This window comes from Hypanus sabinus, chromosome 13, assembly GCF_030144855.1.
Source record: "Hypanus sabinus isolate sHypSab1 chromosome 13, sHypSab1.hap1, whole genome shotgun sequence".
NCBI lineage: Eukaryota > Metazoa > Chordata > Chondrichthyes > Myliobatiformes > Dasyatidae > Hypanus > Hypanus sabinus.
In genome coordinates this window covers 649,063-663,445 of record NC_082718.1, presented here as the reverse complement: position 1 = coordinate 663,445, position 14,383 = coordinate 649,063, and the positions used below count along the sequence as shown (strand labels likewise).

The window sequence follows — 14,383 nt, the reverse complement described above, 5'->3', positions numbered from 1 at the left end:
GATGCAAGTTCAATTGTAAAATTTAAGAGAAGTTTGGATAGGTACATGGATGATAAAGTGAAGGGCTATGACCTGGATGCAGGTAGAAGGTACTAAGCAGAAGACAAGGCTGGCACTGACTAGTTGGGCTGATGGGACTGCTTCTATTGTGCTGTAGTATGTGCTAAATCCTTGGTAGTACAGTGGTTAGTATTCCCACCTGTCATACAGGAGACTGGGGTTCAAATCCCTGAAAGCAATGGCATGTGTTTCTGGGAAAATGAGGAAGGTGCAGGACATGTGTATACCAAAAATGAAGACATACTCAAATGGCAAAATAGTACAACTGTGGCTGACAAAGGAAGTCAAAACTAAAGTAAAAACAAAAGAGAGGGGATACAACAAAGCAAAATCTAGTGGGAAGATAGAGGATTGGGAAGTTTTTAAAAATCGACAGAGAGCAACTAAAAGAATCATTAGAAGAGAAAAGATGAAATATGAAAGCAAGCAAAAGCAAATAATATCAAAGTGGATAGTAAAAGCTTTCTCAAGTATGTAAAAAATAAAAAGAGAGATGAGAGTAGATATGGGACCACTGGAAAATGAGACAGGAGAAATAATAACAGGGGACAAGGAGATGGCAGATGAACTAAATGAGTATTTTGCATCAGTCTTCACTGTGGAAGACACTAGCAGGTACCAAATGTTGTAGTGTGTGAAGGAAGATAAGTGTGTGCAGTTACTATTACAAAGGAGGTGTTCAAAAAGCTGAAAGACCTAAAAGTGCACAAGTCACCCGGACCAAATAAACTGCACCCTAGGGTTCTGAAAGAGGTATCATTAGAGACTGTGTTGGCATTAGAAATAATCTTCCAAAAATCATTCAACTCTGGCATGATGCCTGAGGACTGGAAAATTGCAAATGTTACTCCACTCTTTAAGAAAGGAAGGTGGTAGCAGAAAGGAAATTATAGACCAGTTAGCCTGACCTCAGTGGTTGGGATGATGTTAGAGTCAACTGTTAAGGATGAGGTGGATGCCGTACTTGGTTACACAGGAAAAGATAGGACAAAATCAACATGATTTCCTTTAGGGACAATCCTGCCTGACAAACCTGTGAGAATTTTTTGAAGAGGTTACAAGAAAGATAGATAAAGGGGATGCAATGGATGTTGTATATTTGGACTTTCAAAAGGTATCACACTTAAGGCTGCTTACCAAGTTAAAAGCAATGGTATTACAGGAAAGTTACTAACGTGGTTAGAGCATTGGCTGATTGGGAGGAGGCAGCAAGTGGGAATAAAAGGATCCTTATTTGGTTAGCTGCCAGTGACTAGTGGTGTTCCGCAGTGGTCGGTGTTGGGACCACTTCTTTTTATGCAAATTATTTAGAAGATGAAATAGATGGCTTTGTTGCCAAGTTTGCAGATGATATGAATATCGGTGGAGGAAGCAGGTAAGAGGCAGAATAACTTTGACACGTTCAGAGAATGGGCAAAAAAGTGGCAAATGAAATATAATGTTGGAAAATGTATGGTCATGCACTTCAGTGGTAAAAATAAATGTGCGGACTCTTTTCTAAATGGGGAGAAAATCCAAATACTGTATCTGAGATGCAAAGCGACTTTGGAGTCCTTGTGCATAACACCCTAAAGGTTAACTAGCAAGTTGAGTCACTGGTGAGGAAGGCAAATGCAATGTTAGCATTCATTTCAAAAAGTCTAGAATACAAGAGAAGGGATGTGATGCTGAGGCTTTATAAGGCACTGGTGAGGCCTTGCCTTGTGTATTGTGAACAGTTTTGTGCTCCTCATCTAAGAAGTGATGTGCTGGCACTGGAGAAGGTCCAGAGGAGGTTCACAAGAATGATTCCAGGAATGAAAGGGTTATCATACGAGGAATGTTTGATTGCTCTGGGCCTGTACTCGCTGGAATTCAGATGAATGAGGGGGGAATCGCATTGAAACCTATCAAATGTTGAAAGGACTAGACAGAGTAGATGTAGAAAAGATGTTTCCCATGGTGGGAGAGTCTAGGACAAGAGGGTACAGCCTCAGGATAGAGGGGTGTCCATTCAAAACAGAGATGCGGAAAAATTTCTTTAGCTAGAGGGAGGTAAGTTTGTGGAATTTGCTGCCACGTGCAGCTGTGGAGGCCAGGTCATTGGGTGTATTTAAGGCAGAGATTGATAGGTTCTTGATTCGACATAGCATCAAAGGTTATGGGGTGAAGGGCAGGAAATGGGGTTGAGGAGGAGAAAAGGGATCAGCCATGATAAATGGCAGAGCAGACTTGATGGGCCAAATGGCCTAATTCTGGTCCTGTGTCTTAGGGTCTAAGTTTTTAGTGACCTGGATAGCTCAATCGGTACAGCATCAGACGTTTAATCTGTCCAAGGTTCAAGTCTCTTTGCCAGTATTTGCTTTGAAAAATTAACTCAAATGATAGAGCGTTCACTTAGCATGGAAACTAGTAGGATTGATGCCTGCTTTCTCCATTGTTCTTTTGGGTGCCACGGTATAATGGTTAGTGCACAGCTATTACAGATCGATGCGTCAGAGTATGGAGTTCAATTTTGGCACTGTCTGTAAGGAGTTTGTATGTTCTCCCCATAACTGCATGGTTTCCTCCAGGTGCTTGGTTTCCTCCCACAGTACAGGAACTGTACTAGTTATAGGTTAATTGGTCATGGTAAATTGTTCTGTGATTAGGCTAGGATTAAATAGTTGGGTTGCTGAGCTGTGTTGGTCATTGGGCCAGAAAAGCCTGTTCTCTGCTGTATCTCTAAATAAATAATACTCTGTGACTTTGACTATGATTTCTATTGGATTACCATATAACTCGGATATTTGACGATTGGCTTTTAGGGGAGGAACTATATTATCTTTACATGGTCTGGCTTTTGTGCAATAATCAATACTGCAGAGGTTAATTCTTAACTCCCTTCTGGAATAGTAATTTTTGGGTAATGAACATTGGACTTGCCAGTGACATCTACAGCTTGCAAATGAATTAAAAAAACAATAATGTTCATGGTATTACAGAAAGCAGGTGTGAATGTTTTATGACAGTGGTTCTAGGATGACATACATGAAAGTACAGCAGGACCGGAATTTCTTTAATAGCAGAAGGTAATAAAATTGGACTATATCAACTTTAACTTCTGCATTCACACTCTAGAAAACACTTTCTGTGGTCCTTCTTTTATTGGGGAATACAAAAGGATCTCCATCCCTGATGAATATGGGGGTTCTTTGTTGGGAATCACCCATCAAGACAATGGCTTGATTCTTTACTTCAACTGTTCACTGTAACTATCCTGAAAGCTTGCCTTAACCGGACTATTTGTCAGACTCAAGACATCAATGGCAGAAGTCATGGGAGACAACCAGGAGACTAATAGTTGGTAATCCATCATTTGGAAAGTTTGACATAGCAAACTGATTGCAGATAAAATGTGCCCAAATAAATTGGGCAGCACAAAAGCACAGTGGTTAGAGATCTATTTCATAGCTTCAGTGCCCCAGGTTTAATCCTGATCTCTGGGGCACATTCTCCTGTGAATTAATAGATTTCCAGAGGGTGCATTCGATATGCTAGTTGAAAGCTTAATTGACTATAGTATATTAACCCTAAAGTAGTGGTGGTAGGAGAGGGAATAGACTATAGGAAAACAGATGGGGAAATTGGACTAATGGGATGGCTTTGAAAGCAGGCAGGGAGTGGCGCAATGACTTCTTTTTGTGTCATAAGAAAACAAATTGCTTGCTGTAACAACAATTAGCATAATCTGGTAGGTCCACTCAGGAGGAAAGTGAATCTAAGGTGAATTAGATTTAATAACTTTGCACAAAGAATGGGGAATCAGTGGGAACCAAGGGTAGGGAAACAAACCTGCACATTTAAAAAGATTTAAAGAGGACTAAGATGGAGTCTGAGAGTTTTTAAACCTTCAGTGCAACCAGGTGAACCTTAGCAATCCCACACTTCATGTTCTTACAATAGAATCAGAAATGCTTCCATTTTCTATCTAAAGAGAAGACTTTAAAAGAGCTAAGACCATCCACACTAAAGGTACAAAATGACACCTGTTTGGGACTCACCAGCCAAAAAGGTTCTGATAAAAGAATGAATAGATCAGAAAGTGAACTGAAGGTGATGTAACATTACCAATAATAGAGGAAAAGCATCATGAATTAGCATTTGTAAATGAAAGTTAACATGTTCAAAATGATGAGCAAGGAATGCCAGTGCAACAAATAGAGTTTAGAAATGCACTTTACATAGAAAATGGAACAGCAGAGGGACAGGCCATTCGGCCTACAATTCTGTACTGAACCAATTAAATTAGTAATCAAATGGCTAACTAATCTCTTCTGCCTACAAAATGTCCATATCCTCCATTTTCCTCACATTCATGTGCCTATTTATGGAACATAGAACTTTATTAAGAAGCAAGCCCAGAAAAGATATGGTGAGTTCTAATATGAGAGTAGTAAGCGCAAATGCAATACACAAAAAATATCAGAGGCTGCAAAAAAAAGTGGGGTCAGCGTATCATTGGACTGTAGCAAGTCTTCATTCCGCATTTGGAAACAACTAGAAGATGTGAAGTCTGACTGCCTAAGCCTGATTGACACCTATGTGATATATAAGTAGTAGTTCAGCAATGGGTTTACAATCCAAGCTGCTTACAGCTTAATCAGAGTACTGAAATAGCTCTTTATCTGCAGGCTTGAGGCTGTATATAGATCTCATTATTATAGAAAAGGTGGATGTATTGCATTAATCCTTACAAAGAGCCAAGAGAAAGCACAGAAAGGCATCAAAACAGAAATCAAATTAAACTTCAATAATTACAATAATAACAAGATCAATGTATTAATTTTCAGAGGCATCTGAAAGGTGTAATGAAACTGCTCCCAAAAACCCTCTACAGTGTGCTAAAGGCTAATGATACACAACCAACCTTGCAGCTCTGAACTGTCCTGTATTGGGCTTGGTTAACATTATGCAGGTATTGGTTGGGAACATGAAACAGTTTCACTTCAGACATTTTCTCAGCTCCACTCCCTTATGCTCTAGGCAGTACATTCTTTTTACACCATCCAGTATCTCAAGAGACCACACTATGGGTAAACTAGATATGAGTAAAATAACCACAAAGGCATCACAGTTAGGTCCAATTCTGTCTTGCCTACATTACTACATTTACATTAATACACTTCCCAGCAAGACTCTTAACTTTGCTATTACTTGCCTGTACCAGCAACAGGTAGATCCCTCTGCAACACAAGATGAACAAACTCAATAAAGTTCAGGGATCAAAACCAAGGCCTTCCTGGTCTCCTTTGCCTTGCTTTACACTGAGCAGTGTACCCATCAGAAGAGGCTTCACACAGAATGTTGAGACAAAATACAAAGTACCTGCTGGATCAGTCCTAAGCATCCCATTTGTTTGTGTATGAGAATAATCCTAACAAGAGATCGCAACTCTTCTTTGCAGTAGTTACTTTCTCCTCATCCTGCAAAATCTTAGAATTACAACACACAAGGCAGCCATTCAACCGATTGTCCTTGACTGCTTTACTTGGCAGTATCATTCCCTAACAGCATCATTTCCAACCTGTTTTATGCAATAGATTTCTGACCTGTAGTGACTGAACTTTTTCTTCAAGCTCTTGGATTCTCGCAGATGTTTCATTTTGTGATATTAGGTCAGCTTCTGATTGCTTGTTTTCTTCAATTTGCTTCAGATCATCTGCAGGGGAAAAATGTTGGTTTTCTTCAATTTTAGACCATATAACCATGTAAGACAAGAGGGTAGCAGACACCAACCGAATCAACAAACTCATTCCTAAGGCCAGTGATGTGGGGATGGAACTGGACTCTCTGACTGTGGTGTCTGAAAAGAAGATGCTGTCAAAGTTGCATGCCATCTTGGACAATGTCTCCCATCCACTCCATAATGTACTGGTTAGGCACAGGAGTACATTGAGCCAGAGACTCATTCCACCGAGATGCAACACTGAGCATCACAGGAAGTCATTCCTGCCTGTGGTCATCAAACTTTACAACCTCAGCCTCCATCCTTCCATCTTCAACCACAAAACTCATAATTCCCACAACCCACACTGTTTGGTTTTACCTTGACAATCAATCTCACCAGTTCCCCAACACTGCCACACTCCTCCGGCTGGCGGAACAGGTACTTACACTATTCTCTTTTAGCTCTTCCCACTTTCTTCAGACCAAGGATGTAACTATGGGCACTCGCATGGGCCCCAGCTATGCCTGCCTCTTCGTTGGTTATGTGGAACATTCTATGCTCCAAATCTATACTGGTACTGCTGCCCAACTTTTCCTTCACTACACTGACGACTACATTGGTGTTGCTTCTTGCACCCATGCTGAGCTGGTCAATTTCATCGACATTGCCTCTGACTTTCATCCAGCCCTCAAATTCACTTGGTCCATCTCGGACACTTTCTTCCCTTTCTTGATCTCTCGGTCTCCATCTCTGGAGACAGATTGTCCACTGACATCTTCTATAAACCCACTGACTCTCATAACTACCTCAACTATACCTCTTCCCAACCTGCCACATATAGAAATGCTATTCCCTATTCCCAGTTCCTCCATCTCCGCCGCATCTGCTCCCAGGATGACGCTTTCAGTTCAAGGACATCTCAAATGTCCTCTTTCTTTAAGGATCGTGGTTTCCCTTCTGCCGTCATCAATGATGCCCTCACCCGCATCTCCTCCATTTCCCGCACTTTGGCCCTCATCTCATCCTCCCGTAACCAAAACAGGGACCGAGTTCCCCTTGTCCACCAGCCTCCGGATCCAGCATATTATCCTCCGCAACTTCCGCCACCTTCAACAGGACCCCACCACTAAGCACATCTTTCCCTCTCTACCCCTCTCTGCTTTCCGCAGGGATCGTTCCCTCCGCGACTCCCTGGTCCACACGTCCCTCCCCACAGATCTCCCACCTAGCAATTATCCCTGCAAGCGTAATTGCTACACCTGTCCCTACACCTCCTCTCTTACCACCATTCAGGGCCCCAAACAATCCTTCCAGGTGAGGCAACACTTCACTTGTGAGTCTGTTGGGGTCACCTATTGCATCCCGTGCTCCCGGTGCGGCCTCCTCTACATCGGCGAGACCCGACGCAGATTGGGGGACCACTTCGTCGAGCATCTCCACTCCATCCACCACAACAGACAGGATCTCCCAGTTGCCACCCACTTCAACTCTGCTGCACATTCCCATTCGGCTATGTCCATACATGGCCTCCTCTACTGCCATGATGAGGCCAAACTCTGGTTGGTGGAGCAACACCTCATATACCATCTGGGTGGTCTCTAGCCCCTTGGCATGAACATTGAATTCTCCAACTTCCAGTAATTCCCTCCCTCTCCCTTCACCCATTCCAGTTTCACTCTGCCACCTCCTCCAGATGCCTATCACCTCTCTCATGATTCTGCCTTCTTCTACTACACAGTGCTTTTCCTGCCTATCCCCTCTCCCACTCCTTGATCTTTCCTCTGATTGGTTTTTAACCTGACACCCACCAGCCTTCTCCTCCCCACCCTCCCCCCACCTCTTTATAGGGACCCTGTCCCCTCCCTCTTCAGTCCTGACAAAGGGTCTCGGCCCGAAACTTTGACTGCTCATTTCCACGGATGCTGCCCAACCTTCTGAGCTCCTCCAGCTTGTTGTACATGTTGATTTGACCACAGCATCTGCAGCGTACTTTTGTGTGTGCACCTATTGTCTATTATTGTCTATTGTCTATTCATGATTTTAAAAGGATACTCACATTTAGCATCTTTTATTATTCTTAACTATATGTTTAAAGATATTTGACCTAGCGTGCACCCTCGTACACACACACACGGTGGCTAACAATGCCAAACTTCCAGCAACGTGTATATATTTATGCACTGTAATAATTGTATTTTATAACTTTCTGTTGATTCATATTTAAATGTGCATAAAAATATATGTTAAAGCTAGAAAATCAAATTTGATCAAAATAGACTGTCATGGATTCTCACAGCTAACTGGACTATACCTCATCCCACCCCGCTACTTGTTAAAACGCCATCCCCTTTTTTCAATTTTTCAGTCTACGCTGCATCTGCTCTCAGAATGAGTCTTTTCATTCTAGAACAGAGATATCCCTCAACTGCATCTCTTCCATTTTACACATGTCTGCTCTTACCCCATCCTCCTGCCACCTACCAGGGATAGGGTTTCTCTTGTCCTCATCTACCTCATCCTTCTCAGCCTCCGGGTCCAGCACATAATTCTCTGAAACTTCCACCACCTCCAACGGGATCCCACCACCAAGCACATCCTTTCCTCCCTCTCACTTTCTGATTTCCACAGGGATCACTCCTTATGCAACTCTCTTGTCCATTCATCCCTCCCCACTGATCTCCCTCCTGGCACTTACTCTTGCAAGCGGAACAAGTGCTAAACCTACCTCTACACCTCCTCCCTAACTACCATTCAGGGCCCTAAAGAGTCCTTCCAAGTGAGGCGACACATCACCTGAAAGACTTTTGGGGTTATATACTGTGTTCAGTGCTCCCGGTGTGGCCTTCTGTATATCAGTGAGGCCCAATGCAGATTGGAAGACCACTTTGCCGAGCACCTACACTCTGTCCACCAGAAAAAGCAGGATCACCCAATGGGCACACATTTTAATTCCACTTCCTATTCCCATTCCGAAACGTCCATTCATGTCTTCCTCCACTGTTTTAATGAGGCCACACTTAGGTCGGAGGAACAACATATGACAGTCGGCCCTCCTTATCTGCGGGGGATTGGTTCCGGGACCCCTCGCGGATACCAAAATTCACAGATGCTCAAGTACCTTATTCAACCTGTCTCAATAAGGTGGAACTTAGGACCCAGCGGAACCCCAGAACTTATTTAACCGGTTTCAGTGCAGTGAACATTAGGACCTGGCGGCAGAGATCTGAATCCGTAATGTTTCTGTTTGCAAAAATAATCACGAACGCGTCTGAAAATAAAGTTGAAACTAATAGAGATCGGAAAGAGGTGAAACGCCATCGGTCCTTGGAAAAGCGTCAGGCAACGTCGGTCAATGATCGGAACAATTTTAAAGGATAAAGTGAGAAAGGCTCTGCCCCGATGAAAGCTACAATTATTACTAAGCAATGCAGTGGTTTAATTATTGGGTTTTGGGTTTTTGATCCTCCACATCAACCCGGCATGGTGGAGAGCGCAATCAGGAGTAGTATGTCCTGAGTCCCGAGAACTTCCGCTTTCCGAGCCCGGCGCTGAAACATACAATCTTAAGTGTTTTATATGCATAGAAAGGTAAAATATATTCTATGTACTAAGACAAACGTTTGATTAACTGACGCTAAATAATACCATATGTACCTGTTCTGACTTACTTAGTAAGAGAACTTCCGATTTTTTTTTATCCCGATCCACGATAACCCACGCACATCCTCCTGTATACTTTAAATCATCTCTAGATTACTTATAATACCTAATACAATGTAAATGCTATGTAAAATGGTTGTTATACTGCATTGTTTAGGGAATAATGACAAGAAAAAAAAAGTCTGCGCATACTCGAACAACAAGTGCTGGAAGAGCACTTCAGGATTTTCGCGATTCGTGGATAAGGAGGGCTGACTGTATATTCTGTTTGGGTAGCCTCAAACTGATGGCACAAACATCGATATCTTAAACTTCCAGTAATGCCTCCCACCCCATCCCTCTTCCTTCACCATTTCCCATCCCCTTTTCCCTTTCTCACCTTATCTCCTTGCCCACCCATCGCCTCCCTCTGGTGATCCTCCCCCTCCCCTTTTTCTTTCTTCCATGACCTTCTGTATCTTTCACCAATCAACTTCCCAGCTCTTTACTTCATCCCTCCCCCTCCAAGTTTCACCCATCATCTGGTGTTCCTCTCTCCCCTTCCCCCACCTTTCAAATCTACTCTTCAGCAATTTTTCTCTGGTCTTGTCAAAGGGTTTCAGCCTGAGACGTCAACTTTACTTTTTTTCCATAGATGCTGCCTGGCCTGCTGAGTTCCTCCAGCATTTTGTGTGTGTTGCTTGGATTTCCAGCATCTGCAGATTATTTTTCTTCTTTGTGAAACACTCTGGTCTCCTCGGCTGCACAAGTCTAGCAAAGACAATCTCCAGCCCTGCCCAACGTGCGAGACTGAGGCACAAGCCCACCCCAAAACCCCCTGTTTGTGTGGATGCTATGTAATTTGTTACCCTCTTACAAATCTGTGCCACGAAATAACAGACAGTACACTGCATACAATTAAAAGGTTTAGCTTTATAATTCTTAATTTGACTAAAGGATTAGTAAAGAAAGAACAAAAAAAAGGGCCCATTTTAATGAAACAGGCTAATGTGCACAAATTGGAGCTCACAGTTTCCCTGTCACTGATCCTCCATTAATCTCACCCCGGGCTTTGGCGAATCACGCCCCCCCCCCCCACCGATCGTATCCTACAACCTCTTCTCTCTGGCCTCTTCCCTCTTCCTGCTCTCACAAAAGCCCGAAGTGTCTCTCACCAGAGAAACCTCCCCTTGTTCCGACCATCCTAATTGGATGGCACATAATTTTCCTATCTCTTATCTTCAACAGTAACCCAAACACAAGCTGAAAAACATGTGGCTCAGACAGAACAGCACAAAATTAAATACAAAACATCATAACAGCAAAAAATATGAACCAGGGCATTACATTTGTAATTTGATGAAAAGCAACAATAATACATGTAAGGTTATGCTTAATCCAGAAAACAAACAATAGACCAACTAATTTATAGCTAAACATTCATGTAAACTAGTGGTCGCCAACCCGTCGATCGCAATCAACTAGTCAATCTTGGAGACTTTCCCAGTAGATCCCAAAAAAAAAGAAAAATAAATACACAAATACTGTTCAGAGATTGTTTCCGGGTTGAGGGGTTTTAATTCCATTCTTTCTGCCCAGTGCGCATGTGTATAGCTCCCCCACCCCCAGCATTACATAGTGTACTTCAGTGGTCCCCAACCACCAGGCCGGAGGAAACAATATGAATCAGCTGCACCTTTCCTCATTCCCTGTCACGCCCACTGTTGAACTTGAATAAATACATGCGAGGTCATTACCCAAGCATGCCAGGGATCACTGGTTGGCCTTGGGTAACTGGCCGGCGGTAAGTGCTGATGCTACCGGCCCAGAGCACGGACAGACGGGTGCTGCCTCTGAACCTGTTTAGCACTCCAAATGTTTGTGGGGAACCCGGTGCTAAAATATTCACAGACCTCATTCGGGCTCAGGGTTTCATAAGCAGCAGAGCAGCTACCTCGCTGCGATCTACTGAAACAAACTTTTGTCGGCTGATAGATCCTACAAGGGGGGGCTCGTCCTAATGTACTCCTTACTCGGTCAGTTGCTTTCTCTCCGGACTGCGACCGCCGTGGCCCCGGTACAGGAACAGACGCGCCTGGCAGGAGGCTGGAGCTCGGGCCCGGAGGCTGTCTAATGAGGCAATGAAGCCCTCAAAACTGCTTCAGTACCCTGAGTCCAAGCACCCCGCACTGAAAGACAAACCCATTGAGTTTTTTTCCAGCGGAAAAAACGTGAGCAAACAGGACAGCAGCTGAGAGCCACGTCAACTAAATTGCGGAATACAGTGGACATAAGGAACCTGCTTCGAGTATCACTGTATTCCCGTCGGATTTAACACCCACACCCCACCTTGTCGGCCAGTTCGCAAGAATATTGTCAATATTAAACTGGTCTGTGGTGCGAAAAAAGGGTGGTGACCCCTGGTGTTTATACGTTATTTCTACTTCCGGGTTGTGGGGTTTTACTTCCGGTCTTTTCTGCCCCGGTGCATATGCATGTAACTAATACTGTTTGTAGATTTGGAGTCGATCTTGCCTTTCACTAAGGCTGAGGTAGGGGATCTTGGGCTTAAAAAGGTTGGTGACCACTAATGTAAACAGCTCTGGAAAGGGAGATCATAGGAAAGACTGTTAGCATTTGGCTGAACCATTCAATAGGAAACAAACTTAATAAATAAGTTGACTTCCTCACCTTTTAACAACTTCACTTCATCAGTTAGGGCTTGGCATATTTTTTCTCGGGCTTCAACTGTGTTCTGCAGCTGTTGACTTTGTGCTGTCAGTTCATCATAGGATGCCAGTGCAGTCTGCAAGGTCTGTTGCAGATGCATGAGTGTACGGTCTTTCTCTGCTAACTCTATCTCATGTTTCTCCACTAGCTCTCTCAACCTTGTCTCAGATGACACTTTCTCCAGATCAAATGCAGCTTGCAAAGTAGATAAGTTGTCTTCCAGTTCTTGCAGCTTTTTGTTGAGAACCTGAAAATGAGAGGCAGACAAGATGAACAATGCCTGCATCAAAATCTTCAGATATAAGCACTATTCTTTCATCTCCAGTAAGCACTGATTCAAATCCAAGGAAAAGCAAATTTACAATTATCATCCTGGCAATATCTTGATACAGTAACACTAGATTATCACTTAGTCTACAACATACAAAGAAATCTTCTTGTTGTGGTCCCGTTGGGCAATGCTCCACCTTGCTATTACCTCAGTGATTGGGCCTCAATCCCCTCGTTTAATTTCATATCATTCCCAGTTCCACTAATTACACACACCTGCTTCCCATCAGTAAATGCAGGATAAAAACCCAGGAATCACAACAAGGAGCTGCCAGTTTGTTGGTTGACTCTTGTATGAGTAACCTTGTTTCATGGTTCTTTAGGACTGTCAGTTCCAAGTCCTGCATCGTTTCCTGGATTCTCTATGTGAACCTGGTCTCCGTGTAAAGACTCTCCTAGACACCTATTCCACGCTCGCTACGGTGCTAATGCTTCCTGACTCTGTCTCCGCACCTGTGTCTTGCACTTGGGTTCATCCCCAGCCACGTCCTTGCAACAGACTCTGGATGGAATGATGAGGCACTATGGGAAGTGTTAAGACTGGGTCTCTCTAACAAGATAAAAGATTAATTAGCGGCAAAGGATGACACGGACAGCCTGGACTCCTTGGTCTCTAGTCACTAGGCTAGATAATCCCACTACCCCTCATTAATTTGGTATTTGAACCACTTCACGGAGCCACCATCTTCTCGAAGTTGGACCTTTGTAACGCATACCATCCAGCAAGGAAAAGGGAGGGGGATGAGTGGAAGATGGCCTTTAATACCCTTCTGGGCCACTTCAAATACTTGGTCATGCTGTTTGGCCTCACCAGTGCTCCTGCCATCTTTCAAGCCCTAATCAATGATGTGCTGAGGGATTTTATTAATTGCTTCATATTTGTTTACCTTGATGATTTCTTAATATTTTCTAGCAGCCCCCAGGAACACATTCACCATGTCTGTCTAGTCCTCCAGAAAAACCAGTTACTTGTGAAGGCCAAAGAATGCAAGTTCCACATTCCTTCAGTCAGCTTCCTGGGCTACATCATTGAGAGCAGGCAGGTGAGAGTAGACCCCGAGAAGATCTGGGCAGTGGAAGAATGGCCTAGGCCCACGACCCACAAGCAACTTCAGCATTCCTGGGGTTTGCAAACTTCTACCGCCGATTTATCAGGGACTACAGTCGAGGGGCAGCCTCCCTTGCCTGGCTTACCTCATCTACCACACCTTTTTGTTGGGACTCCGAAGCTGACTCAGCGTTCACTGGCCTGAAGAGGTGTTTCACAACCGCTCCTATCCTGATCCTTCCCACCAATTCATTGTCGAGGTGGATGCCTCTGAGTCTGGGATATGAGCAGTCCTGTCCCCAATGATCAAGTTTGGACAAAAAGCTTCACCCCGTGCCTTCTTTTCTTGCCGACTATCCCCTGCCAAGTGGAATTACGACATGGGGAATCGGGAACTACTGGTGGTCAAACTAGCATTAAAAGAATGGAGGCACTGGCTGGAGGGGGCGGAACACCCATTTGTGGTGTGGACTGATCATGAGAACCTGGGTTATATTCAGACCGCCAAATGTTTGAACTCCCACAAGGCCTGTTGGGCATTATTTTTTGGACGGTTCAAGTTTTCCCTCACATACCGTCCAGGGTCCAAGAATGGGAAGCCGACATGCTCTCCTGCCAATACAACTCCAAGGAGGACACTTCCAGCCCAGAGACGATCCTCCCACCATCCTGTGTGGTGGCAACCCTCACTTGGGAGATCAAGTCCAACGTAAAGGAAGCCCAACGGGATGACCCTGACCCCTGCAATGGACCCAGCGATCGCCTGTGTGTGCCTGATTCCGTCAGATGTCAGGATCTCCAGTGGGGACATGCAGCTCAGTTCACCTGCCACCCTGGGAGTGATTGGACACTGTCCCTCCTGAAAAGACACTTTTGGTGGCCTTCCA

The 14,383-nt window shown here is 44.0% G+C and overlaps 1 protein-coding gene across 3 annotated transcripts in view; it reads right to left on the bottom strand.

Annotated features, from left to right (window-relative positions):
* Positions 1–14,383, bottom strand: part of LOC132403566 (golgin subfamily B member 1-like) — a 206,314-nt gene that overhangs the window by 85,418 nt on the left and 106,513 nt on the right. For all 3 annotated transcript variants that reach the window (XM_059986962.1, XM_059986960.1, XM_059986961.1), the window contains exons 8-9: positions 12,080–12,365; positions 5,631–5,740 (exon numbers count right to left, since the gene is read on the bottom strand). In XM_059986962.1, the coding sequence (XP_059842945.1) occupies positions 5,631–5,740; positions 12,080–12,365 (396 nt within the window). The remainder of the gene's footprint in view (positions 1–5,630; positions 5,741–12,079; positions 12,366–14,383) is intronic.